This window comes from Gavia stellata, chromosome 2 (assembly GCF_030936135.1).
Source record: "Gavia stellata isolate bGavSte3 chromosome 2, bGavSte3.hap2, whole genome shotgun sequence".
NCBI classification, from domain to species: domain Eukaryota; kingdom Metazoa; phylum Chordata; class Aves; order Gaviiformes; family Gaviidae; genus Gavia; species Gavia stellata.
This window is the reverse complement of record NC_082595.1, coordinates 64,325,924-64,352,433: the sequence shown is the minus strand read 5'-3', so window position 1 is coordinate 64,352,433 and position 26,510 is coordinate 64,325,924. Positions and strand designations below refer to the sequence as shown.

The following is a 26,510-nucleotide window of genomic DNA, read 5'->3' as shown; positions in this document are numbered from 1 at the left end:
ATGAATAAAATCCTGGGGAAAAAAAGAATAAACCACCCACAGAGACACACAAACTTGTCACATTCAGATTCTGGTAAAAAATATTAAAATTTAATAATAACTTTTGGACATACAATTATGTCAAGGAAAGAGTAAAGGCATTCAAACAAATAGATATAGATCTTAAATAATATTTACAAATTCTAAACTGCAAGTTGACTATAAAGTCACAAATACTTTAAATATTTAGTAGAATATAGTGTAAATTCTAATATAAATTAGCTATTAACTTCATCTATTATTTTTTCCAGTGATAACAGTCTAATCTTTACATACTATATACATAAAAATACTAAAAAGTTATAAAATTTTATTTGTTACTATGCAAAGAAATGGAAAATACATCAGATCTGTCTTACTGTACAATATCCAAATTGAACTTTCTACAGTGTTCTCTGCAAAAATAAACGGCACTTTCACATGCAACAAGGCATAAAGTACAAGTCTGTCCGTTAGCAGTATGCCATCTGAGTGCAAAGTAAACTAAAACGCAAATGTCATTCAACCATATAGTTGAAAATCAAAAGTAAAATGTGGAGAGTCTGACAAACTTTCTGATTCAGACTGAAGTAATAATGAAAAGCATATAAACTGATTTCCATACGGATATGTCACTTTAAAAAAATGAAAATACAGCATACTGGGAATTTTGTCATGACAGTATCAAAGTTACTTTGACAACACATAATGGAGGAAAAGCTGATGATCCTGTACGAATCCTGAAGCCCAGCCCTACCAATGGGCTGCAGCACCTAAGCTGCTTGTTTTCTATTGACAGTTTCCAAAATTACTTCTGCCACTCTGAATTGCACATCAGTAGTCAGAAGAGTTTTCTAGACTTCATTATGCCATTGTGTAACCATAGCTTCCACAGTGCAATGCCACAAGAAGCCTGTCCTTAAGGATTTCTTTACTTGGGTATTCAGGTAACTTGAGCATGTTGATACTGAAAAGAAAAGAAAAAAAAAAAGCCACATCACAGTTCATAAAGAAACCCAACAGTAGAGTTTTCTGAGCGAAAAACCTGAAGATGTCACATTTATGGAAGAAAACGAACTTGTGCTGCATGACAGTGCCACTGAGCATTCGAATATATTGCAGGAAATTAAGGGTTTTTTCACTTCAGTAAATTGTAATACAACAATTTAACCTTGATATTCCCTTATTAATCCCTCTGCCTTTAGTAAAGCAAAATGAAGTAGCAAAGAATGAGCAAACATAATGTAACATCATCTGGGTTAAAACCCACCACTTTCATGTTGGATAGTGAATACGCCACAAAGTGTCTAAATTTTTTTTTTGGCCTTTTAATGAAAATAGTCAAAAGAACTGTACTTTTGACTGTGACTGACATGAAAAAGCACTGTTTTTAAAATATTTCAGTAAGACTGGTTAACATACCATGTGCTTGATGTTGGTAAGAGATTTGCAGTATATGGCACAGCAGCAATTGTAAAATTTTGCAATCCACTGCCACCCATTATATGGGCAAAGCCACCATGAGGCACCCTGGAACTGAGAAAATTCACAGAAATTAGACCAGCACAAGAATGTTATAAGCCAAAAATATAATCTCTACACTGCAAAGATCTCTTACTGCTAGTAATTAGACAGTTACTAATACTTTTATCAAGGTTACCCCTTTCTCACCCATATCAAAATTCTCATTGTCTAAATGCTTTTAATTACAATATTGAGTAACACATTTGTTCATTTACATTAGGCATCAAATTGTTTGAATGATATTTAAGATAATTCTGTCTGCAAAGAGGACTCATTTCTACAACCAGTTTTTAGAACATTATCTCAGTTTAGGCAAACATCTACGGTTATTTATATTTACAATTTAAGAAACACTGGATCATAAGAAGTTTACTCTCTGATTACTACCTGTGGGACAACTGACAAAAGTGTTTTTGACATGTCTTTTCACTTACTACTTCAGACAAAAAATTTCAAGTAATTAATAAAACTATTCCATCAGTCACACTATCACTCAGTGAAAACCTATGGCAAAACCAGAACATGCTTAAAAAAAAAAATCACTAGCATCCTCAGGAATGCATTCTCACTTATTCTATTACTTATTTTTTTTTCCTTTTACCAATATACTACTCAAAGATTACTCAAGGTGTAAATGGACAATAGCCCTGGAGTCTTCAGAGTCCCTACCTATAATTTTAAACTAACAGAGACAAACAGAATAAAATTCAGATATCTTTATAACATCAACTTCAGTTGGTATGCATTACAAGGTAACATGTTGCTAGCACGGCCCTCACACACAAAAAAACCAAAAAACAAACCACCAAACTAAAAAAAACCCCCAAACTATAATGAAAGGATAAGGACTAAAGAAGTTGAACGTGAGCCAGGAATGCATCCTTCCATCAAAGAAGGCCAGCAGCTCTTGGGCTCTATCAGGAAGAATGTCACCAGCAGATCAAGGAAGGTGATCCTTTCCCTGTACTCGGTGAGAAACATCTGGAGTCCAGCTCCAAGCTCCCCACTACAGGAGGAACAGGGACATACTGCAGCAAGTTGAGCAAAGGGTCACAAAGATGGTAAGGGATTGAAGCACCCAACACAGGAGGAGAGTGAGCTGGGGCTGTTCAGCCTGGAGAAGAGAAGACTCAGGGGAATCTGATCAATGTATATAAAATTACCTGAAGGGAGTAATAAATAAGATGGAGCACAAGTCTCAAGATGAAGCACCCAGTAATGCCCAGTGACAGGACAGGAGGCAATGGGAACAAATTGAAATCCAGGAAATTCCATTTAAACATGAGAAAAACTTTTTTATTGTGAGGTGGTCAAACACTGGAACAAGTTGCCCAGAGAAGCTGAGGAGTCAGCACCCTTGGAGACAAGTCAAAACCTGACTGGACAAGACCTTGAGCATCCAGCTCTAGCTGACCCTGCTCTGAGCTTGGGGTTGGGCTAGACAATCTCCAGATGTCCCTGCCAACCTCAGCTATTCTGCAATTTTGTAGCTGACAAAGAAAGAATCTGATAAAACAAAATAAACCTTCCATAAAATATATAACAGCAGCGAGAATTTTGGATTACAGGTACTTAGATTAAAAACAATGCTCCCACATTGACAAAATCAAAGTGACTGTAAAAACCAGGAAAAAGAATGGAAAAGAAGAAATGAAGTAATGTTTCTACTCACAGTAAAACTCCTTCACAGAAATGCAAAAGAGTAAGGGTTGTTACTGCCGAATGTTAAGGAGCTAGGACAGAGCTTGCAGTAATACTTTTTAAATATACCTTTAAGAGCTAGCTATAGTATACAACACATAAATCTGTATTACCTAGCTTAATGACAGCAACATTGGGCATATAGTTCTAGCACTGGTATATAAGGCAACCACTACAGAGGGAAGTACTGATTATTTGCAGCATACAGAATTGTGCTCACAGACACAGTTCAGAACAGTTGTAAAGATTTTACAGCAGTATTTTTATACCATGGTTTTGGCTCACATTTATAATACAGTGCTGCCTCCCCTGCTGTGACTTTTTTTTTTTTCCCCTCTGATGAACCAAGAGAATTCCACTTTCAAATCAGCAATAAAACACAGACCTAACTGTTGAAAATTTCTCATTCAGTCCACTATTACCTAAAAGTTTTTACAATCTAACTTATCAAAATGTTTTTCATACAACAGGTCAAAATCATATAGTATGATCAGGGCTTGGAACATTTAAAAGTAACAGATGGCTGCCAACTTATGCCTCCAAGAATGAGTTTTCTTTCCAAGCAAAACACTGCCAATATAGTAAAGAAAGCTTTCCAAATACATGCAAATAAGATCACAAGATCTTACCTCTCCTACTGCATGTGAAAATAGCCTTCAGCAAGAACAACAATACAATTTCATAGCTTTGGAAAATTCAACACTTAAAATGTTTAAGTTTACATCCGAATCCTAACTTTTCTACCTATTTTTCCATTTACAGATTTTGCATAAATTTACTTGAAATTAAAACAGTATTAAAGAGATACTTTACACTAGTTTTGTCATGTTTTGTTTTACTTTTAAAAGTAGTCATCTGTATCTATCATATTTATCAAATATGCTGAATTTCCCTTAAAAGAGCATATAGCTTATTACTCAACAGAAACTACAGTCCCCTAAGTAGTTAAACAGCAATCCTGATACCTGCAGAATACCAATAAAGTAGAATTTATCATGACAAGCTGTCAACACTTCCCTCCAACTGTCAACTAAAAACCTGATCAAAAGTTTAGCGAAATAATTTAGCTAAATACTATTACAAACACCAAACAGATCAAGAGGGGAAAAAAAAAAGTAAAAGCATGTGGAATTGGCAATACCATCTCAAGCAGCTGTCAGCAGAGAAAAAGTAGGTGGTGCATAAGTAAACTTTCAGATCCCCAACATGAGGCACAAAAATATTTAGGCTTTATCTTAAGTGTGCTAAGACCTCCAAACATACAGAATCTTCTATCCAAACATTGTTCACGACAATTACTTCACTGTTAAAAGATGTCTCAAAATTGGTATTCATGAAGAATTCAATGGTATGTCCACTGAAACTACCAAAGCAAGACTTCATTACATTGAAGAGAAAAACATGTAAGAATGGGGGAAGACGACATAAGGCAAATTTTAAGAAACATTTAGAGATGTCAGAGAAACACCGGAGACATAATTATAAATATAATTGTTTTAATTCACTACATTAACTTCATAGTCTTTGACTGGAAAGAAAGAATAGTACCACTTCACACACACACCCCCAAAGAAAAAAAATCAAGTGAATATGCAGAAGAGATTAAAGGGAAATGGAAAAAACAATGAAAATTTTGAATGCAGCCTGCCAACCAGTACACACAGAAACAAACTCTTCACTAAGAAAATGTGATGGCAGAAAAAGATCATAGTTTGAAATCAGGTATACTTTTAGTGTAAAATTTTACTTAGGATACTGGCCTGTACTAGACTAACTGGTGTTTTAGCTCACAGACAACTCAGCATCTAAAACTTCAATGTCCAGAAACAAGGACTGTCTGGGGATTTATTTGCAAAAATGCCAGCTGTATACCACTATTAGAGGTAACTTCCAATGGTTAAATTTTTACAGAAAACTATACCTATTACATTTCAATCACTGAAGGAAAAACACAATGGGTTCCTACTAGCTGATACAGAATAAAACTAAGCAATTTGTTTTTAAATTCCAAACCAGAGTTCTTAAGACATACCAATTTCTTTCCTACTAACAAGAAATGGGTAAGAACAAGTCAGTATGTGATTTGTGACCAAAATGAATGGTGCTCAAGCACGTATTAATCAGACAACAATTATTTACTTGATAGAAAGCTTCCCTTAGAATCCAGTAGATTATCCCAAATGCCATGAAAATAGTGAATGCCACTTCAGTATCATTTAGAATGTTTTAAGAAGCATTTGAAACATGACCTTACATCTTAAAGATCCTTATTTGCCATCTAGATTTAGAAATGGGCTAGTCCACTAAAAATGAAAGACCACCAGCTGGCATGCAACAGACGTGCAGTTAAAACTGCAGGAATCATTTCTGCAGAGGACAAAAAGAAAAGATCGATGTGCACAGAACTAGCTTCTTAAATTGTCTGTGATCCCTAAAAACAATGAAATTCATAATATATCAAGTGAAACTAATAGAATTTGAAGACCGTGCCATTTGATGATACATCTGTGACTGTGAAATTCCTTGGTATAAAAGACAAGGTTTGATGATCTTAATTTGTATTTTACTGTTGCTTAACCACAAAACTGATAAACAAAAGGTCAACTACTCTACTAAACCTAAAATATGAAGCAAACATCAAATTAAGAAGATGGTGTGATCTCTACCTGCCACCAGAAGACATGGATTACACAGCTCAGGTGCCACGTGTATGTCTATGGATCCACTTTGCAAAATGTCTGTATACACAAACTCAGCAGCTCACCCAGCTCACAGGGGCATTTATCACTCAAAACCTTTCCCCACTGCCCTCAAACCGTAAAGGAAATAAAAGTGGCTTTCCCTGAAGAACAAGCAGAATTTAGGACAGAAATCCTATATAAAGCAAACACAGTCTTGCATAAGGTTACATCTTCACCTGATATTGACGCACTGCACTAATGTTGAATTCAACTCAGTTTTAGGAGAAGGATGTTCTGTTTACACTGACTGAAGTGATACCTAGTTATCTCATATATTAAAGCCTATATTGATTACTGGAGAAGCCAAGAGCCGCATAAATATGCAACAGGAAGAAGAATATAAAGCACAGTTAAATTCATTATTGTCTTGTTAAAAATTGCCTGGGACAGCAGTAGTCAAGTATAATAAATACATAATCAATCATTTTGCTGGCAATACAGGCAGCAAAAGTATTGATACACACTTTGTCTACTTTGATCAACATATAAAACACTGAAGTCTGCAAAACAGTTTCTAGTTAGGTGATCTTGTACAGTAATCTGAAGTCTTGACTTATATCAGAGTATCCAGACAATATTTTTGTTGTTACAGAAGAGTTTCTCACCTGCCAGTAACGAACTGTAATAGTAATACTCTCTCTTCCTGAGTTAGTTCTTCCACAACGTCCCAGAACCACTAGATGAAAAGTAAGTTAGTTTGTATTTTCCATTAAATACTTGTAGTACTTGAAAAAATAATGGTAAAACAATAAATGGAATATTTGTGTGTTTGTTACTTAAATGATGGGAACTTTCACATGAAATTCACACATAACTGTCACTTAATGTAGGAATATAGTATAAAAAACCTCCACGAATTTCAGCCAAAATAAGCTTCCATAAACACACACAGAAAATGACAACATCAAAAGCACCTTTTTTTTTTTATTAAAATGCAATAGTCTACATTATTTAAAAAAAATAATTTTACCTGAATAACTTGGTCTCCTCTCTCATAGCCACTGGTGTATTCCGTATTTTTTAACCAGTCATTCACATCAATTTCTGGCATACCAGACAACAAAAGCTCCTTCAGAAGCAGCACACAGATTGTGATTAGTCCTCCTGACTAACCATTAATTTCAAGTGTTTATGCTATTTTAAAAAGTAATGCTTTAAGAAGTATAAAAATTACAGTGCTTTTTCTGTTTAGCTTCAACCTTATGGAACCTACGACTAAATTTTAATACAAGAACATTCTTGAATTCAGATAACTTCACATGATCTGTTTAAGTGCACAGTATTAAGAGATAGAAATTATTGCCAAAGAACCAAGAAAATATGAAAAGGCTTAAAGGCCTGATTCCATTTTGAAATTACAATTTAAGGCATTTATCACTGGCACATGAAGTTATCACATGCCAGGAAGATGGTCATTCTAAGTAATTAAGATAAGCAGGAATACACATACTGAGATCCTCACTGACAGATGCCCAGAAAGCAAAACCAAGGTGAAAGATACAAAATGTTTATTTTGTGGGCACTGAGCTTTACTTCTACATCATTACACTACTGATGAAGTATGCTGAACAAAGTATTTAAAAAAAAAGGATAGTAATTTCTACTTACCAGTTCATACTCATCAAACAGCTGGATCAAAGATGGTGGAATGAACATATGGAAGCCTTGTAAAAAGGCATTTATCTGAGGCTGAATGGCTCTTGTCATTCTAAGCTCTGTGACAAGCTGGACATACTCAGCCTGCAATGTGGAAAATTACATTAAGATATATAATTGCAAAAATACATAGTGCTCATGTAAACTCACACACACACAAATGCAGTCCTCAATACATTACAAATCTCATCTACTGTAAGATACTAAGAGTCTCTATGCACTTTTCACACATGGAAGCAACCCAAAATAATTCAGAAGACCCCTCAGAGTTCAAAGCCCCTTCTGCTCTTCCCCTTTCCTTCCTTCCAAAGACAATTCCCAAACAGAAATGTTTAAATCGCAACACAAACCAGTCAAAAAACAGGGACTTGGACTAAAATAAAGGAAGTGAATAAAACTTAGTTTGTCAAGTCTGCATCTAATACAACCACCATCATGATCATCCAAGGACATAAACAAGGCAATGTTTGTAAAGAAAAATATTCTATTAAGCAAACTGACATAACTCAGGAAAAAGGGTAAACTTCTGAAGGAATATTTGTGAGCAAAAAAGCTTTCTTGCTTTCCCCCTGTCTCTGAAAGTCTAACACAATGTATTACTTATACCTGAAAGCTTAGTTGTCCTAATAATTTCAATTTTTTTAAGAAAGTCTTGAAAATCTCCTCAGTTTTTAAAAAGAAAAAAAAAAACAGAAAAGCATTTATACCATAGCCATGTGAATAGACAATATCATAGTTTGTGTGCTTTAGAGATTTGTGTGTTCGTCCCCTTTAAAAGATGCCAGTTAGAAAAGGAATCTACTAGAACTTTGCTTTTGTTGAAAACACAAAAGCCTAGGAGGCAGTTAATGGAGGGTTTTTAGAATGAGATAGACAAAAGTGCCTACATTAAACCTGTATAAACATGTATCATCTATCCTGACAAAACTATGCAAAGTTTCTTTACTAAAGAAAAGAGCTTTCTACTTGAGAACAAAACTTATACCTAGATTATTTAAGGTACTCGGTTCAAAAATAAAGTTTTGACTTCCCAATCATTATTTGTAATAATGAAATAATGAAACACATCTCCCAATTAAACCATCTCATCCATCACGTTCCTTCAACACAACAATCTTACAAAAATACGACCTTGATTTTTAATTTTAAAAAACATTACCCTAAAGTTTTAGGTTCTGAACCTGCACAAAAGCAACCAAGCATTCTTTCTTTCCTCCCTTTCAGAAAAAGAGAATGAAGTACGAAACATTTCAAAACAGAAGAATATTTTTCAAAAGGCAGTTCCTTACATTCACAGAGGTATAGAGGGGCTGTCATTTGCTTTGCAGTTGGAAGATATTTTTAAATGCATTACCACCATTCTATTAGCGTGAGAAGACAACGAATTTGTGAAGTGCTCTGAAGAGGGACATTACCTAATCATATCTTCAACTGCAGAGCTGTTCCCAAAAAAAAAAAAATCTACTTTCAATCTAGTAATCTCCCTAGGTTGCTTCTACTGTCAGTGGAACTGAAGATGCCTTCCTTCTGTAAGGAATTAGAGGGGTAGCCAAAGGAGATTAACTGCACTAGACAAAAGACAGCCTCTGTGAATAAATCTTATGAGCTCCAGGAAGAAATCAGAAACTTTAGCAATATCAGGATTAGAAGTAGTGTTAATACTGGTCTTCAATGATCAGAAATACTTGTTTTACGTCTCTTATATTGCTGTTACATAAATTAGGCTATTCAGAAAACAGGGTTGTAGAAAGAGAAATTCACGCTCTTATTTTAAAAAAATCCATTAGAAAAAATATGACAAACGCTTACTTTCTGCATTACAAAAATACTAACATTGAACACTTTCATTATGAAAGAAAACAGTTGCTGTGCTTTAGGTGTAACAAGAAAAGTTTTAAATAGCCTGGAACAGCCGAGCATCCTGGCTATCAGCCAGCACTGGTGCATGCTGAAAGACCTGTACCAAAGAATTTACATAATACATGTCAGTAAAAAAAACTGGTCAATTTGGTTTTCTCTCTTTTCACTTCATTTACATTTTATTCCCTCACAGAAGCCTTAGGAGCACATTACAAAACAGAAATATCTATATAAGTTCAGATCTACATATGCATTCCTACATAGTGCATAAAAGATACAATCCAGCCTTCTTTTAAGAGAGGAGATTTGATTGAACATACATGAGATGGGCATCACAAATATGATGACAAAGTCTAGTCTGGATGAGGGGTTGTTCTGTATTTTCCTTTGAGATAAATCAAGCAGAGGATCATGCTTCCCTGATTTCACAACCCCATACACTGTGAGACAAGGATCAATGTTCATTATGATGTTCAGACTCAGAGAGCAGCTCCATTCGAAAGCTGTTTGAAAAAATAGGTAATTTTTTACTGCCAAACAGCACAGCCAGCTCAAACAGACAAATTCTGGGAGGACAGAGAAAGCCATAGGATTGTGGAGATCTGCACAGTTTTTTAAAATAGCATATAGTCAAACTTTCCCTAGCTCTAATTTTATTTTTTTCCTAAAAAGGAAGTGGAAAGCTACAAAAATATACGCAGCAAAGAACAAAGAGAAATGCATAGCATGGACATTGGACAAAGCCTGACTTTCCCCTTTGAAGTCTCTCCATTACCATGACAAAAGGCAGTTGAACCACCACTGTAACTGATACTTCAGTTGGCGCTACATGGATGCTCCAATTGCAAGACTGGAACATTTGCATCATATGGTCCCACAACCATTCACCTATTACACAGTTGATGGAAAAAGAAGAAAATTCCCTCATTCAAAGAAAGTAACTTTTTACAAACAGCTATTACTACTGCTCCGAAATGGGGCATTTACTCTTTTATTTTGGTTTTCCGTAAGAGGGAGATGGATTGTTTGGGTGGTTTGTGTGAGGGGTTTTTTTGTTTTGTTTTTGGCATGGGGTTTTTTTTAAGAAATAAAAATTCACTCAATTTCATTTAAAAAAAAAGCTATCCTTTAAACAGGTAATCTGCTAGTGTGCATACACAGCAAATTCCTTTAGAAGCTGAATTTTCTTCTCCCAGCGGTATAGCAAATACAATGAGTTTTAAAGACCAATCTTTTATTCCTCAGATAAAGGCAGAAAAAAAGGAAGATCTCTCTTGCAGGAAAAAAAAAAGATGTTTTATAAAGAAAAGTAGACACTTTTTGTTTAACCTGTTAGAATTGCTATGCTAAAACATACTGTAAAACCATGTCACATTAAAGAAATTGGGAAAAATCCCCGAACGCCACTAAAACACAGAACGACAATTTTCAACAACTTGGTTTGCCACTGTCAAAATCAGTGAACAAGAGACACTGCCATCTTACAGGTGTTTGCTGACTTCACATTTTGCAGCTTCAAATTCCAAAATTGATTAATATTAACAGTTTCAAAGCTACCACAACAGTCATCTGTTTCTTACCACCTTTTCAAATAAAAGCTACACAAACTCTTGTCCCCTCCTGCCACAGCTGAGGAAGGCTGATGAGCTAGAATGGATGCATCTGTTCTACACATCTTCAACCACCCTTTTTTAGTCTGTGCCCCAAGTCAGAAGTTAACAGACCAATTTAAGCTACAAATGACTGAGGGTATCCTTGTGTGGGCAAACTTCTAATTTCATGTTAACTGATAACAGTTTTTAAATAGTTGTCATGAAACCACAATTTATGTCAAGTACATCTGTTTAATATATTGAGAAGCGAAGATTGCCCAGAAACAAGAATCAACATCCTTGCTTTCTCTGATAGGTAATAAAGAAATCAATCATCCACTGCCTTCAGAATTAGACTTGTTTTACCATCTGTATTCTTTCATGAATGACCACATTGCAGGAAACAGTGCAGAATCAGTCTAATAGTATGTATTCCTGTTATTGGAATGACACTCTGCCTTAATGAAAATGAGGATTAAGCATACAAGAATCCAGTGCCAGTTGCTCCAACAAAAACTAAAATTTTGTTAGAACAAATGCTGACACCAAGTGGCCATTTACCAATACAGCAGCTGTCTACACTGGTCGAGCTGAAGGAATACTGTGTACACAAAGCAAGTTCAGCTAGCTCAATACAAATGAAAATCAAAACACAAAGCAGACATAAGGATCAAAAGAGTCAATGATACAAAAAAATTGCAGGTCTACCCATGACACTCCTGCAGTTACTCAGAACTATCCGGTGGGTAACTGCAGAATTCAATTAGACTGATGTTCATCTTAATTTCTAGATGATTTTCAAAACCTGGCTGCGTTTTTCTGTATTTATTTTTGAACTAATGCTGCAGAGAACTCAGACCTTCCAAGCTGTTACTATTACAGTAAATTAAAAAAGTAGATTATTTCTGTACACACCAAGTCACTTGCAAATGGCTGAAAAAGCTTCCTGCAGCCTTTTACTCTGTCAATTATCTGTATGTTACTGTAGAGCAATCCAGTGTCACAGACTGCTCTAGCAGGCAGCACACTTTGCAACATTACCTACAATTTTACATTTAGCAATTGCTACTGTTTTAAATCCTGGTGTATGTACCCATGAGTTAACTTTAGGAGTATTTGTAACTTTTAAAATAAACCCTTCATTTAAAGTTGATCCTGTTTTCCTCCTGAAAGTTCTGTCAGAAAGGAGAACCTCAAACCTAAACACTTAGAGATTTTAAATAGTACTATTTCTATAACATGCTAAGATAGAAAAAGGGGGAAGAGTGTTGACAACTTTATTTTGTGTATTTCTTTCAAAACAGGTATACCATTTATGTTTCCAGTTATTCAGAAAGTCAGTCCAATTGCTTTTCTTATACTATCAGCTTCTGAATAAACCTGTATACTCACCTTGTTTTCCTGTGTAACAAGTATACTTGCACCCCCTGGCTTCAATGGCACTTCTTCCATTGCTCCAAACACATCAGTCTCAACAGAGAAGGTCAGCTCTAAACCCAGATCACTGATATCATTATCTAAAATCCACTGCAAGTTCTTTGCATACTCTGGATCAATAGAAGCTACATCCTGATAATTTACAGGTATACCTAGGAAAAACAAAGAGACAAAAACCCTCAAATAAATAGGATAAAGCAAAAAGGGTTCTAACTTAATATATAGTAGAAGATTGCCCTCTAGAGAGAAACCAGAATAATGCACTAATAGGAAAAGGGAAAAAGGAATTCACCATTACTAACTACAGCAGGATAGTACTTACCACATTTTAAAAGTATTAAAAGAATCAAGTTTCCTCTGTATGTTTTTCTTCCCAGTGAGGCAAATGACATACACTTGAGCAAGAACAATTTCCTCAATTTTAGCTCACTAATGGATTTCACTACAAGCATCTAACCACACAATGTTAAATGAGTTTCCTTAAAAAAAAAATCTTAAAGTTTTCCATATAACTTTTAGAAACCCAAATATCATATTTCTCTACACAATAATCTTTCCTCCCAGAAAACTATTGGGGGCAGGGTGGTGGGGGGGGAGGGGAGTAACGGGCAGGCAGAGAGGAAGACAACCTTTCTGTACCTAGGAAAATTCTTTCACTCTTCAGTTTTCTTCTTTTTAATCATGTTCGCTGTGATACCTACTATACAGTTGAAAAAAATTATTTATAGGAATTTGACATTTTCAAACTGAACTTGCAAGTAATTTAGAAGCATTGAGAGTTGCTAGAAGTTTGACTTTTATCCAAGTATTTAAACTGCCTATTTACAGCCCCTTCGCAGACATGGCACTCAAACAAATCTGAGCAAATGTGCCCAGAACAAGGTGACCCGGAGTTTGTGCAAGAGAACTATCCTCCTCACTACACAAGAAAGCAAACCCCAATTACTTTAACTCTGTCATGACAGATACTTCAACGCTACCAAGACCGATAAATACCTGGGAAAACAGGCAGGGGGTGAGGGTGATGGTAGGTTTAGAGAAAAGCAAGTTATCAGGAAGTATTCCCTTTGCTTCACCATCTTCTGTGGATTGTGAAGTGTCACAAGGGTGCCCATTAGTAGAAGTCTTAACACACTGCAGAAGCAGTACCCCAGAGAGTAACACAAAATTCAAAGGTTAGCAGCCGCTGCGAACATGCAAGTGCAAAAACTTTTACTGGAAGAGCTGACTAGTGCTGAAGTGGTATGTAAACAAGCTGTAAGGCATTGTTTTTCTAATAAAAATCAAGCAATGCTCCAGTTTAAGATAGGGGTAGATAATTTACTAATGAATTTTCACTGTCATCTCTCAAAAAAAAAAAACCTAACAGCTGTCTAGTGGTTTGTAGAGGACTTTCACGTTTGCCAACTAGTAAGCATATGTGCATTTCACATATGAAATGTGGAAATAATGATGCCTCTGAGGGATAAGCGTGAAACATATGGGAAAAGAAGACTGAAAAGTAGGAATTGGAGACTCCTTTAGAAAAGAAACTGAACTGGAGCATTATGATGAGACTACACTTGTAGTCGGCATGTTGTGAGACCAAAGCACTAAGCTCACTCATTTGCTTGACAGGTATTTTACCAGTCAATAGACTCAAGCCAGGCAGTTATAAAGAAACTCTGTCAGATTTATCAGGACAAAATTTGAATCCCATTAAATACTATGTATCTTTCTCTTGCTATACCCTTAAGGCACCTGGAGTTTGAAAGGGAAGAGAAATCTGTCTTAGCATAATTGTGACAAACGGGTATTTCTGTGCACCACAGAACTTCAGAAAGGTACTTACTACAGGTAAGCTCTGAGACAAGTTCAGTATGTAAACAAGGATTCAAGGCCTCCAGCTCAAAATACACTGACCCAGGAATTAATTTTCGCTTTTGTTTACGCCAATTCAAGGAGTATTTTCTATTATATTGTGAAAGAGGGGACCTAAGTCTAAGAGCACATAGCACAGTTAGGAATTTATCTCCTATGTGTCTTTGTGGGTTGGAGGTGGAAGTTTCCTTTTCCAAACAGAAAAGTAATTGGCTCCTCAGGAAAAAATACAAAGTAACTGGACAACAGCACTAGTGAAACTATCATCTTCTTCTCCCCTGTTTAAGCAGAAGGTAGACAGATCCGAAGTTTTAGAAAAACAAATCTAAGATGCCTTATTAATTTCTGACTATATTTCTGCCTCAGTTCTACATCTGTAAAAGAGTGCAGCCCTAATAAACTTGAAGGCCCTAATAAACATGGAATAATGTTTGATTTCACAGCACACACAAAAAAATCATGCAAGCTACATATCTAACATTTTATAAGGCATATTAGTTGTGAGTTAGCTGGGTCATCACTTAAGTTGGTGTTCTTTCCTTGCCTGCCAGATATTGTTGCACAAAGATCTCAATTCATCACAGTGAAAAAAGGTGATGCACCCACACGAGTCTCAAAAAAAGTAGCCACATTTATTCATACAGGTTTCAGCTTCTAATTAAGGCACTTCCACGTCATGTCTGTTGACTAAAAAGAAGAGTTCCTTTGAAAGAGGTTCACGCTGTTCCTCAGATATAGGAGGTCTTACCACACAACTGCTGGATTCAGTGCCATCAACAGGAAAGGCTACAGAAAACAAGGATCTCAGTGCAAGGTGAGAAACTAAAGGAATGGAAACAGTCTCAGGCTTCGAAAGGTTTCATACTCCATTAGTTAAGGCCTGACAAGTAGCTGAAGGGAATCTCTATGTCTGCAAGCTGGTAACTTTTATTTGGCATAAACAACAGTTAGCATAACCCATAGCTGAACCTGAAACAAAAATAAAACACCCACCCCTCAGGAGCATCTGCTGCTGTGCAACTTGGGTTCCTTAGGCAGGAAGAGAGGAGATGCACAAAGCTGAGGGAAAAAGCCTTGGAAAAGTTTAAATAGACCACTGTGATTGAGGCAGAAAAAAGCAACTACTTTGGAAAGCAGAGGTGTAATTTTTCTAGTTTTCTGTGTCCAGTAAGTAACAAGAAGTGATAAAAAAACCTGTGAACCTTTTGAACTTAAAAAAGTTGAATGTGCATAAAACTCTAGAGAGTTGCAGGATGCCTGTTCAACAGAATGACAAGACCTTACTAAGAGGAACTGGTGAGATCTTATTAAGAGAGACTACTCACTGCTGATTGGTTTGCAATAGTTACTCTAGCAAAATGAAAAAAAAAAAAGTAAACAATAGGTCATCTTGTCAATTCAGAGACCAACAAATCCAGTATATAATCATGAGCCAAACTAGAAAAGAACACAAATTCATTAGTAGTCATTTCCAAAAGAAGTGACAAAAGCAACACTTGGCTATTCTCAAGGTGTCACTGAACAGCAGAAAAACATGTTTTTCTCATTTGTGAATACATCACATGGAGGTTAGCCTGTGAGCTTCATTATTCTGCTCACACAGAGGAATCTCTTGATGTCAGTGCCAAATTGCGCAACACAAAGATATGTCTACTTTGGAACCACTTTCCTATGTGAAGAGCAATGATTAGGGAAGCTCAATGAGGCATTGCCAACATGGTGCTGCTTCAAACTGGCTGTCCTCCATTGCCTCTTGCCCAGTACACAGTCACTCTCCTGCAGCAGAAAGCAGTATTGAGGGGGAGAAGTAAAATACATCCCTTTGTCAAGAAGATCTTGACAAAGATGACTGAGCCTGCACCATCAAAAAACTGCAAGTGTTCCTTGAACACTTTCAGGGAAGAGAAACAGTATATCTGAAGTTAAGAGTTGATCTGTCCTGGACTCAGCAAACATCACAAGACGACTGTGAGTAGACAGAATGATTACAGAAAAACACAATGAAATGCAAGGTTTTCAAGGAATTGCTTGCTAGGTCTTAAAGTAAGGAGTGGTTCTTGAGGAAAAGTAAAACTTCCAATTTATACTTCCAAAGAAGATTAAAGAATAGCGCTTAAACACAAAGGAAAATCTGCATGCAGCAACAAAGGAATTTATGTACTTAGAGGAGTAACAGAAATGCAAAGGCAATTTACCCTTCCACCACATCTTCATGCTTTTTCACAGAATCACAGAGAATCACTACGGTTGGAAAAGACCTGTAAGATCAAGTCCAACCACCACACCCAGCACTTGGCCTTGTTCACGATGCAGAACAGGGGCATCATGTTCGACAATCAAGAGGCACAAAGGTTCTCAAAGAAGAACAGAGAAGAGCCCTAGACCACAGATACCGCCAGCTAACAGCAGTCCTTCTCTATTAAAAAGAAAAGTTACATTTTTATAAAGACTTCTGACCAATCCTCTTGAATGCTACAGTAAGCGTATGAATTAACTTTCCTTGGGAAGAAGACAGGATGAACCTGCATTAGTTCTGAAACACTATTTCAGGAAGTAAGTAGTATTTGTTGGAGTGCGTAGACAGGGAGGTTAGCAACAGTATGCGTTCACCTTCCTAAAACGTTACACGACTGAAGAACTGCAGGCATAATAAAGAACACCTGATAGATTTTTGCCACAGTTCATAAATATTATCAACTTTGTAAGTCTGTCCGAAGTTAACTAGGAAATTATTTTCATTTCTCAAGAATGACATTACATGGCAAGACAGATGAATTTCACAACTGTGATGCAAAGAACTGCATACATCATAAAAACAACTGGCTGCACTAGTCTGCCTTTCAGGCATTCCTAGTCAGCAACATTAAAGACAACTAAATTATATGATTATGCTTTAGACAGATTAATGATGCCTTCCTTGTTTTAATTTAAGATTCATATTCAAATATAAATTGAAATATTATCTATTTTATTGAAAGTTGCTAACTGTATAAAATTCCCACAGTTTTGCTAATGTATTTCTGTATTTTGCAACTATAGCAGTTCCTAAGAGCGGCTCAGATGGGAATAGCAATTATTGCCATATTATGTTGTGACTCTGATGTACATAAAAGATTAGCAAGACATTCATTTCCAAGACTTTTTCACTTTTAACACACATACACACACAAGTGTAAAAAAGGTTTACTGCTCAGACAACTGTTATGACTAATAAACAGGATTTTAATAAAACCATACCAAGAATATGTTTGTAAAACGACCTCGTGAAGTAGATGTTCACCAACTGCCTGTGATTCAGAGCCAGCCCCAGGATCTGTCCTGCGAAACGGAAGTAGTTCAAATGATCTGGATTTACAGAAGAGTTGCTGTTGGGCTGGAAAGTTGTTCCTGTAAAATAAAACAATTATCCTCTTTCATGACTGACTTTTTTTTTTCTTTTTTAAGTGAAGTTCCTATCTATCAAATACACTAAGCATCTGAAACCACTGAAAGAGTTTCATTTTGGGGTTCTGGAAGCTTGTTGTTGTTTTTTGTTTACACCAAAAAGACATCAGAAAGAAATGTATTAGAATGTAACGACATCCTATTATTACAATGACATTGCTTAGCCACTCTCCAAGACACCACTCTGCAGTAATTATCATCAACATAAGGCAAATTATGATCTGCTAAATTTGGTCCTCCATCTTACTATATTGCTATGTGCATCTTTTGCTCATTCTAATGGGCTACGTTTCTATCAGCTTGTGAACATGCTCAAAGGAAGGATCAGAATGCACCTACTTCCTTTCATCTGGCTCCAGCCAGATGCAGACAGGAGACAGTCGACTCTGGTCTCCTTGGAAAAGACTACCTCAAATAGACATCCCTGAACTCTTCCTTTTAACTTTCAGGAACTAATCTATGTCTCTACTGTTGACTGAATTCCTTGCCACTTCCCAAGACTTTGTAAGGTAGAAAGGAAAACATTTATCACTGATGATGATGTGAAATCTTCTATTGATAAAGATTTGCTTTATATGAAACACCCAAAAGACAAAAAGTGAAATACAAGGTAGGCCTGTGCAGATCAACATCTGGTTTTACTGCAAAAAATAACTGATTGAATTTGTGGATTTCTAAAAGGAAATAAAGGAATACATCCACAGTTCCCTTGCAGATGCAGAAAAAAGGAAAACACTTTCTATACTGGTCTCAAAGTGTTATGTCCTTCTATTACCAGGCAGAAATAGCATGGACTCATTAAAACCAAGTCCTCACTCTCCTCTTACAGAAGAGAGGACAAAATCAAGGAAACTTCAAATTAAGAAAAATACTTAATCTGTAGTTTTAAAAACATGCAATTAATAGATCACTTCTCTCTATATATGAGATTAATTCTGTAGAGTGTTGCTTTTAAAAAGTAACAATCTTGTATTCTGAAACCAATTAAGTGACTTTTTTCTTGGATTCTAAAAATGCCTTTATAAAGGAAGACAGCCTAAAATTAGGGGGAAAAAAAACAAAGGCAGAGACATACCATCAGCTGACTGGGTAAATAAAGCGTAATCTGGGTTAACTATTTCACTGGATAAGATGTCAAACCACTCACGCACCACACCCTGTCCCTGCATGTCAAAAGAATAAAACATATTACTACATAGAACTTCCACTGCACAACGCTGGGTAACCATGTATTTCTTAATAAAGTGTAAAAGTTATTTTAAATTAGGATTTAGTTGAAAACAATACTTGTGAAAGAGAATTAGTATTTCCATATATAAATACCATAAAGGAAAACCATGCAATTTTACCCACCATGCCTTCTTCTCCATGAAATCTCACAGCAATCCCCTGCTTTAGTTTTGCACAATTTGCTTTAGACACGACTTCACAGCTACTCCTAAAAATAGAATCTAAATACAAAGCACCAATTAATTTTTTATCTTAATTCATTTTATTTCAATGTATTTCAAAGTTATACTAATTCTGTTTATAACACAATACCTCTGTGAACCAAAAGGATGTCATTTTCATTGACAGGCCTGTGCACCATGTCCGAATCTGGCTGCCCAGCATGCAGATGTTCATAGAACCATTCACAGCGATCTTTAAATGGCTACAAAACAAGGGGTAAACCATATCATATACATGCATTCAACTGAATAATTTCTCTCTTATAAGCATGACTGGAAAATGGTTATGCATACTTCTCAATTCATTTTTGAGACGTGCAGAGAGTTATTCAGTGCTACCTCAATATGTTATACAGTATTCTGGGAAGAGGAAAGGACTAGACATGCCCTTAAGTGCTTGCTGAAGTCTGATATGCAGAACAACCGGACCACTAGTTATCTAGAAATAGCTATCAGAATTCACCACACAGGAGAAAAACAGCACAAAACTTCTTCCAGGACAGGGGGGGAGGACTCTAGATAAGCAAGACACTGGCTTCTGTAACACTACTGATTATCAAGCGCAGCTGAGTACAGAAGCACAAGTGATATAAACAAGTCATATTTGTAGTAAAGTTCATTGGTAATAAAAAACAGCCCAAAGGTACCAGAAACCTTCCAAAGCAGGTGAGAAGGTCCTAGTTTGTTTGACTCAGTATTTAGATTGCCATTTTGCAGTTCTTCTGAGACAGATGTGACATAAATATTGCCTCTCTCATCTATCATGATTTGCAGCATGTACTTTTAGTTGATCTAACAAACAGGGTATCAGTTCTCAGGGTCTCTTCATTAATCATAGGTAACAAATTCCAAAAACACACGTTTCAAACAAAGAATGAGTAAACAATACACGTACACCATGTCCTAAAAATTAAACTGGATTAACAACGTACATCTAAAAACAAAGGCAAAGTACTGTTCACAATGAAAGAAATAAAGCTTTTGGAACAGACCGTCCATCATTATTTGGGGGGGTGGGGCTCTGGGTTTCTAGTTCGTTAGAGGAATTTTACCTTTGTTTTCAGCAAATTCTGTCTTTGACCAAAATGTTTTAACGTAAAGAACCTTTCTAATAGAGAACAAAGCAAAAGTATACGAGTGTGTGCTAAATGAAGGAGTTCCAAATAGCTCATTATCACCCAAAGACCATCTTCATTTGTAATAGAACAAATACACAGCTCCGTCTCTGAGCTACAATCATAATCTTTTAAAGATAGTGATGAAAACGTGGCAGATGCTTAACACTACAGTGTTATGTAAAGCAGCAGACTTCCATACAGGGGTTTGCTCACTAATTTTTTCCACTTAACTACACTAGTCTTCCCTAGAGTAACTCTTCAGTCTTGAATTCATGTCCCATGTTAAACTGAGAAGTGAATTTAGGTTATGCAAGACGTCAGGATTTTATTCAAAAAAACCCCAAACAAACAAAAGGAAATGGTAGGAAACAGAGCAAAGAGTAACAAGACAACATGATGTTTCACTGAACGAGCTGCCACTAATTAACTATGGCCAAACCAGCTAACAGTGGCGTATTTATCTTCTGGTTTGTCTCAAAATATAAGTCAATTAAGGAAAAAGCACATAATTTTAAAGTCCAGTCTATTAGATGTGCATAAATAGATTTAATAATAGAAAGTTAACCTGTTTAACTGAAAGTTGGACTTGTAAGACATATTTAACATTGGTCATCTCAAATGGACTTACACATGAATTTTAAAGACTCAGAAGTACAGAAATCTGGCTGCCATGTCAATTTAATCTGATCTTTCAACATTCCAGATTCAGAAGCACTGGAGGCCACACTTAGTTCTTCCATCCTCCCCAAATGGATTTCTTTTAAATATTATTATTTTTAAACAAAACACCCTCTTTATATTCATAGAAGCTGTAACTAAGCATCTCCTGACATTTACCTGAGCTTTTATGATATGCATAAATCTGGACATCAGTTCAGGACACTCAAGAAGAAAATGAAAGTGATCAAAAATTATTTTGGGATTTCTGAAAGAAAAATAGGTTAGAAGGCTGTTAGTCAGAGATCTAATAATAATGCTTCATGATACACAAAGTCTACATAAAGAGACAATGCAATTAGTCATATAGAAAAGTTCCAGACTCTTCTATTTTATAATGTTTTCATAACTCTTGTTTCCAAATTATTTGTACTACCTCATCCTTTGAGCATGGAGGATATAAGCAGCTCTCCAGACACAAGCAAGGTTTAAACTGAAAACTCTGGAAACAGCTAAGTGTACAAAGATGGTTTAGACTCCTTTAAGAAGTCATTAAGTATAACACATTTGAGGATAATGAAAGTTTTCATCTGTCCCAAAAAGGAAGGCTTTATTTGGAACAAAGATGAGGAAAGAATCCGTCAAGGAAATTATTCTGTGGCTCTGGGAAAAATATTTTGTTCATGAAATCTCACAAATTCTTACAAAAGGATGGCTTACATATGCAGAAGAGTTCATTTAAGCCTGAGCTCTGCATCATTAATATAGACTCCCTTGAATTTGGCAGGACCATTAAAGTGCATATGGTACATATGCCACAACAATAACCTAAAAATACAACTCAGTAAGAAAAAAAAAGTGAGTCTGAATTAGTTTGGGGAAAAAAGAAATTAGAAATACCATATTTCTTGAAGCTTACCGGTTAACAAAACACTTAAGGACATCATCGTGTTTACAGACAAATTCTATAAAACGAGGTGATGTCATCCTGTTCAAAGAAAATCATAAGATGCTTTTGGTTAATGAAACTGAAAATAATTGTAACGACATAAATTGTTGCATTTTTTTTAAAAAATACTACGCAAATAGAAACTGATGTTGTTTAACTAGTCCATCATGAAACAAAATACTCAGCAGCATTAAGATTTCATAATAAACTAATAAAAAAGGCAAAAATGCCAATAATAAAGAAGGTCAAGCAACTTGACCACTAACTGTTATAAACTATATGAACAAAAAAGTTCAAACCCATGGAGATACATATTTTTCTAGTGAATCTTTCCAGCTTTCAATACAACAATGGAAGTACATATATGAAAGGACTGATATTATATGCACAATATACATGATATGCACATTGTTATATATTCTTGTTCATTCTATAAAACTCCCACCACGCACCTTGTAAATTGTGGTGAGGAAAAAAGCCAGGAAGAAATAACGTCACAAACTTAGCAAACTTAATAAGGGGGTCAAGGTGGCATATAATGGCTTCGTGAAATAAAACTACTTGCCAGGCAAGTGTCTTGTACGCTACCATGGAATTTTATTTTTTCTCCTATATATATACATATATATATGGAAACAAGGGAAGGATTAACATGGATGCAAATTTTACTGCATTTATTTACATCTATGTTCTGGATTTTTTAAAAAGAGAAATTCTTAATTGGATCCTTTAGCTTCAGCAAAAGCTAACGAACACTTGCAAACAAGAATAAAACCCTCTCATCAAGTGCCTTGAAAGGTTGTGAAAAATAGTACTTTAAAAATTCCAGGATAACTATCCTAGAACTGTTGCTGTTCCCCACACCAATTTAGACAAGAGCTGCTCATTTTATATAAAACTGAGCTATTTTCCTTCTCTTCCTTATTCTGTTTTGAAGAAACAAGTCTTACCATATCCTTCCCTTCATCTGCACAAAAACCAAATAAGCAAATAAAATATTCCAGAGACCAAATATGAACATCTTAAACACACTTCTGGTCTGAGAGACGATCTGAAATTATTAAACAACCAAAAGAGTCTTCCCTGAAAGGAAATTAACTCTCTCTACCTGTAAATTGTCACACAAGCTGTAAGATGCAATATACAGAGAAGAGAAAAAAACCAGCATACACTGGTCAAGTTTGACACTGAAAATTTGGAACACTGTATTTCAGTATATTAACAAAGAATGCCTAGATTCAATATCAGCATTTGCAGAAGAAAAGCTATCATGGCAAGTAAAAGAAAATAACCTCAATATTTCAAATGTTAACCAGCTAATTTTTCATTTAAACATGAAATGCCATCTTTATTGTATGAATATTAGGAACAATGGAAAACTATGAGCTCTGTTTACTCTCCTCCATTAAACATAAAGATAATTCTAAAATTAGAGCCATTTTAAATTATTTTGTCTGAAAATGTAATTTGTTATAATTTCAAATGTTATTTGAAGATGACAGCAGTACTGAGTTACACCATTGTGCCATTTACTCCTACTAATATGAAACTTCAGTAAAACAGAGTAAGTCTCAGATCTTTGTACTTCTCTATGCAGTTCTGAAAAGCCCTAAAGCAACAGAGAATTCAGGTGTGCTCTGCCTTACTTTACTGCATCCCAGGGAGTTCTCCCAGTTGTCGCTGAAACAGTTCTTACTCTCCTGGCTTCTACAATAACTCTCATTTAAACTTATGTAGTATCCACAGGAGTTCTCCATAACCTGAAGCGTAAATTATACATAGGGACTCATTGGGCAAGGCCCATCAGCAAGGCACTGGACACAGAGAGATAGTCACCTCTCCCATTGAATTTTAGTGTGAAGAGATAAATGGGGGGGGGGGGGGGGGGGGTGTGGTGCAGGGAATGTACTTAATCTCTTCTATAAATATTTCCACTTTTCATTTGGCTGCTGTAAATAATACTTTACTGGCATTTCATCTTAGCAAGGTTTTATGAACATTTCAAGTGAAATGGCTAACCAGCAGTTCCTTTTTCAAGGTGGAGTAAAATTAAAAATGAAAATACTGAGGTGCTTTGGGAACACAATGATCCCCAGATCATCTTCCAGAGTGTCCACAGAGGAGTGTGCCCCAGACAAACAGTACTGGCTGACGTGAAAGCTTTTATTTCACTAGGTTTGGCAGAGAAAGCAAAACCCTTCCAGTGGCTGGGAATAACCAAGAGTTGTCATGTAGTGGGAACCTTGCTTCCAGATTCCTCAGGAAGCTTGTAATACCATCATTACTTGCCTAATCCTCCACTCCAGAGCATCAAAGGATCCTTTCCTTGCAAGTTCACAAACACTATCCATAACAATCTTGAACAGACTAAGACCTCAGTTACAGTGGACACACTTTTTTCCTTTTTAAACCAGACACTGATATTAAATTTAGGTAAGTTGTAGTGCCTGTTCCACACAAAACTGTTTGCCAACCTGCGACAGGATTCCAAGCGAGCATTACTTTGAGATTGAACTCTCCTTTGTTATAAACTTCTGCAATATAGCCAAAGAAGTTTTGCCCCAGCTGTCATTTTCATACACAAAGATAATTGACATTTTTTTCTGAGCTTATAGCTGTTGTTGGATAATCACATTAAATTTAGATATAATTTCACATTCAGAACTAACAGCAGAAACAGCTAAGTTTCAAGAGATCAAAATTACATTTCCTGCAAGCATCCCACATGATTAAAAAGAGCCATTAGACATTCAATACGAAATCTGCTCCAACACAGTTACGTTCGCAGCAACACTATGGAAAGTTTGAAATTTTCTTTGCTGTCTGGTGCCATTAAAGCCAAAAAAAGAAAGCATTCAAATAATTGAACTAGTGAAAGCATTATAAAGCACACCCTTGACTGTCACTAATATCATCTGGTCACCACCAACATTCTTCCAAGAAAGCATATATGATTTTTAAATGGTAACAGTTTCACTAACAAACAGGATCGCCTCCTTACCCCTGAGGCATCTGACAGGAGCAGCACATATAAAAGGCTTGAATGACAGCACTTAGTCTGTTTGCTGTCATGGAAATAACATCCTGGCAATCAGCACAAGCTTCCTGCTTCCCAGCAGCATCATATGTTTTCGACTCGCCAGTGTCACTGGATAGCTCTTTCCTGCCCTCGGTTCCTGCAGTGGCAAAGGAAGGTGTAGAAGTAGAATCCTGGTGATCTGGTCCTTTTTGCTTCAGCAAAATAGAAGTAATGTTGGCAGAGTCCCTTTTGTTTTTCATCAGCTCCGTGGCTATAAGAACAAGCCATTCATCTAGAGAATGCCAGAGCAGTTCCAGCGGCTGCAATAAACATATGCAAAAACAGACAAAAAAATGAACACTTTGACATTAGATAATATTAATGATGTGATAATCCTCTTAAGGCAAATAAATATCATGCACATTTAAAAGCTTTAAATGATCCTTTAGAAGTCATGTTAGAGATAACAGTCAAATACTCATAAAAAATTCTGTACTTGTAGCCATAGAGCACAAAGAGAAAATTTCATATAGAAGAAAAACAATCAAGCAGCAGATGGAATAAAGATAAAATAATTTAGAAAATGGGAAACACTGAACTGTTTAACAGAGTTTGGCCTCACGGTTGTTACACAGCACAATACTGCCTGACTGCTGCAGTCCAGCAGAGAGACAGTAATACACATGTTGAGTTTCCAGAATAAGAGCATGTTGGTTCTTTTTTAAGGCCCTCGTCAAAGAAGCTCCCTCTACCAGGTAGATGGAGCAAACCCCAGACAATGCCACTGAGATTCAGACTCATGCATATATCTGGTAAGATGTGCTTTATGCATAGTGTGAGCTCATACAGCTCATTTTGGTAGTATCTCAGATGTCTTAGAGTAAGGGTCACTAATACCTAGCTTTATGAAATAGAGAAAGTATCAGTAGAATCACGTATCAGTTTTTAAAGCTATAAAAATGTATTTCATTTTAACAAGGTCACTCTTTATTCACTACCACCAGCTTAAAACCAATATAACTGAAACCTGGTACAATTCCATCATTACACATTTGGTCTGAGGTGCAGGCCTACCACAGAGGAGAGAAAGGGCCGAGAGACCTGTGGCTTTCTCTAGAGCATTTCAAAAAAACATGAGGGCTGTCTGTGCTGTACCTTCATGGTTTTTAAGGGGATGTTTCACAAGTATACCATCTAGTGAGCACAGGGATGTGTATCCTACAGCAAGGCAATTCCGACTCAAGTCTTGTCTAACATTCCAAAAGTAAGAGTGAACTTCTAAATGCACTCCTTTTTCCATATATTACTGTTGCATCAACTCTCTTCACCAATTAAAGCATTCAAAGACTTAGCAGATACTGAAAATTATGTTCTCATCTTCTAAAGTTGCCTTTAAAGATTAAGAGCTATTCACAGCACACCGTACCAGAAGTCTACACTATCTGGAGCACTGTCAGTACACCTAATAGTGATGCACTCTCAA

At 36.1% G+C, this 26,510-nt stretch overlaps 1 protein-coding gene across 3 annotated transcripts in view; it reads right to left on the bottom strand.

Moving 5' to 3' along the window:
• Positions 1-286: 286 nt before the first annotated feature.
• The window catches only part of HACE1 (HECT domain and ankyrin repeat containing E3 ubiquitin protein ligase 1), a 53,140-nt gene continuing 26,916 nt past the window's right edge, over positions 287-26,510 (bottom strand). For all 3 annotated transcript variants that reach the window (XM_059827754.1, XM_059827761.1, XM_059827769.1), the window contains 13 exons: positions 25,010-25,347; positions 21,979-22,047; positions 21,240-21,327; positions 19,376-19,487; positions 19,187-19,284; positions 18,909-18,996; positions 17,627-17,776; positions 12,485-12,681; positions 7,593-7,724; positions 6,955-7,053; positions 6,590-6,660; positions 1,441-1,554; positions 287-985 (listed from right to left, as the gene is read on the bottom strand). In XM_059827754.1, the coding sequence (XP_059683737.1) occupies positions 883-985; positions 1,441-1,554; positions 6,590-6,660; positions 6,955-7,053; positions 7,593-7,724; positions 12,485-12,681; positions 17,627-17,776; positions 18,909-18,996; positions 19,187-19,284; positions 19,376-19,487; positions 21,240-21,327; positions 21,979-22,047; positions 25,010-25,347 (1,659 nt within the window). In that variant the 3' untranslated portion in view covers positions 287-882. The remainder of the gene's footprint in view (positions 986-1,440; positions 1,555-6,589; positions 6,661-6,954; positions 7,054-7,592; positions 7,725-12,484; positions 12,682-17,626; positions 17,777-18,908; positions 18,997-19,186; positions 19,285-19,375; positions 19,488-21,239; positions 21,328-21,978; positions 22,048-25,009; positions 25,348-26,510) is intronic.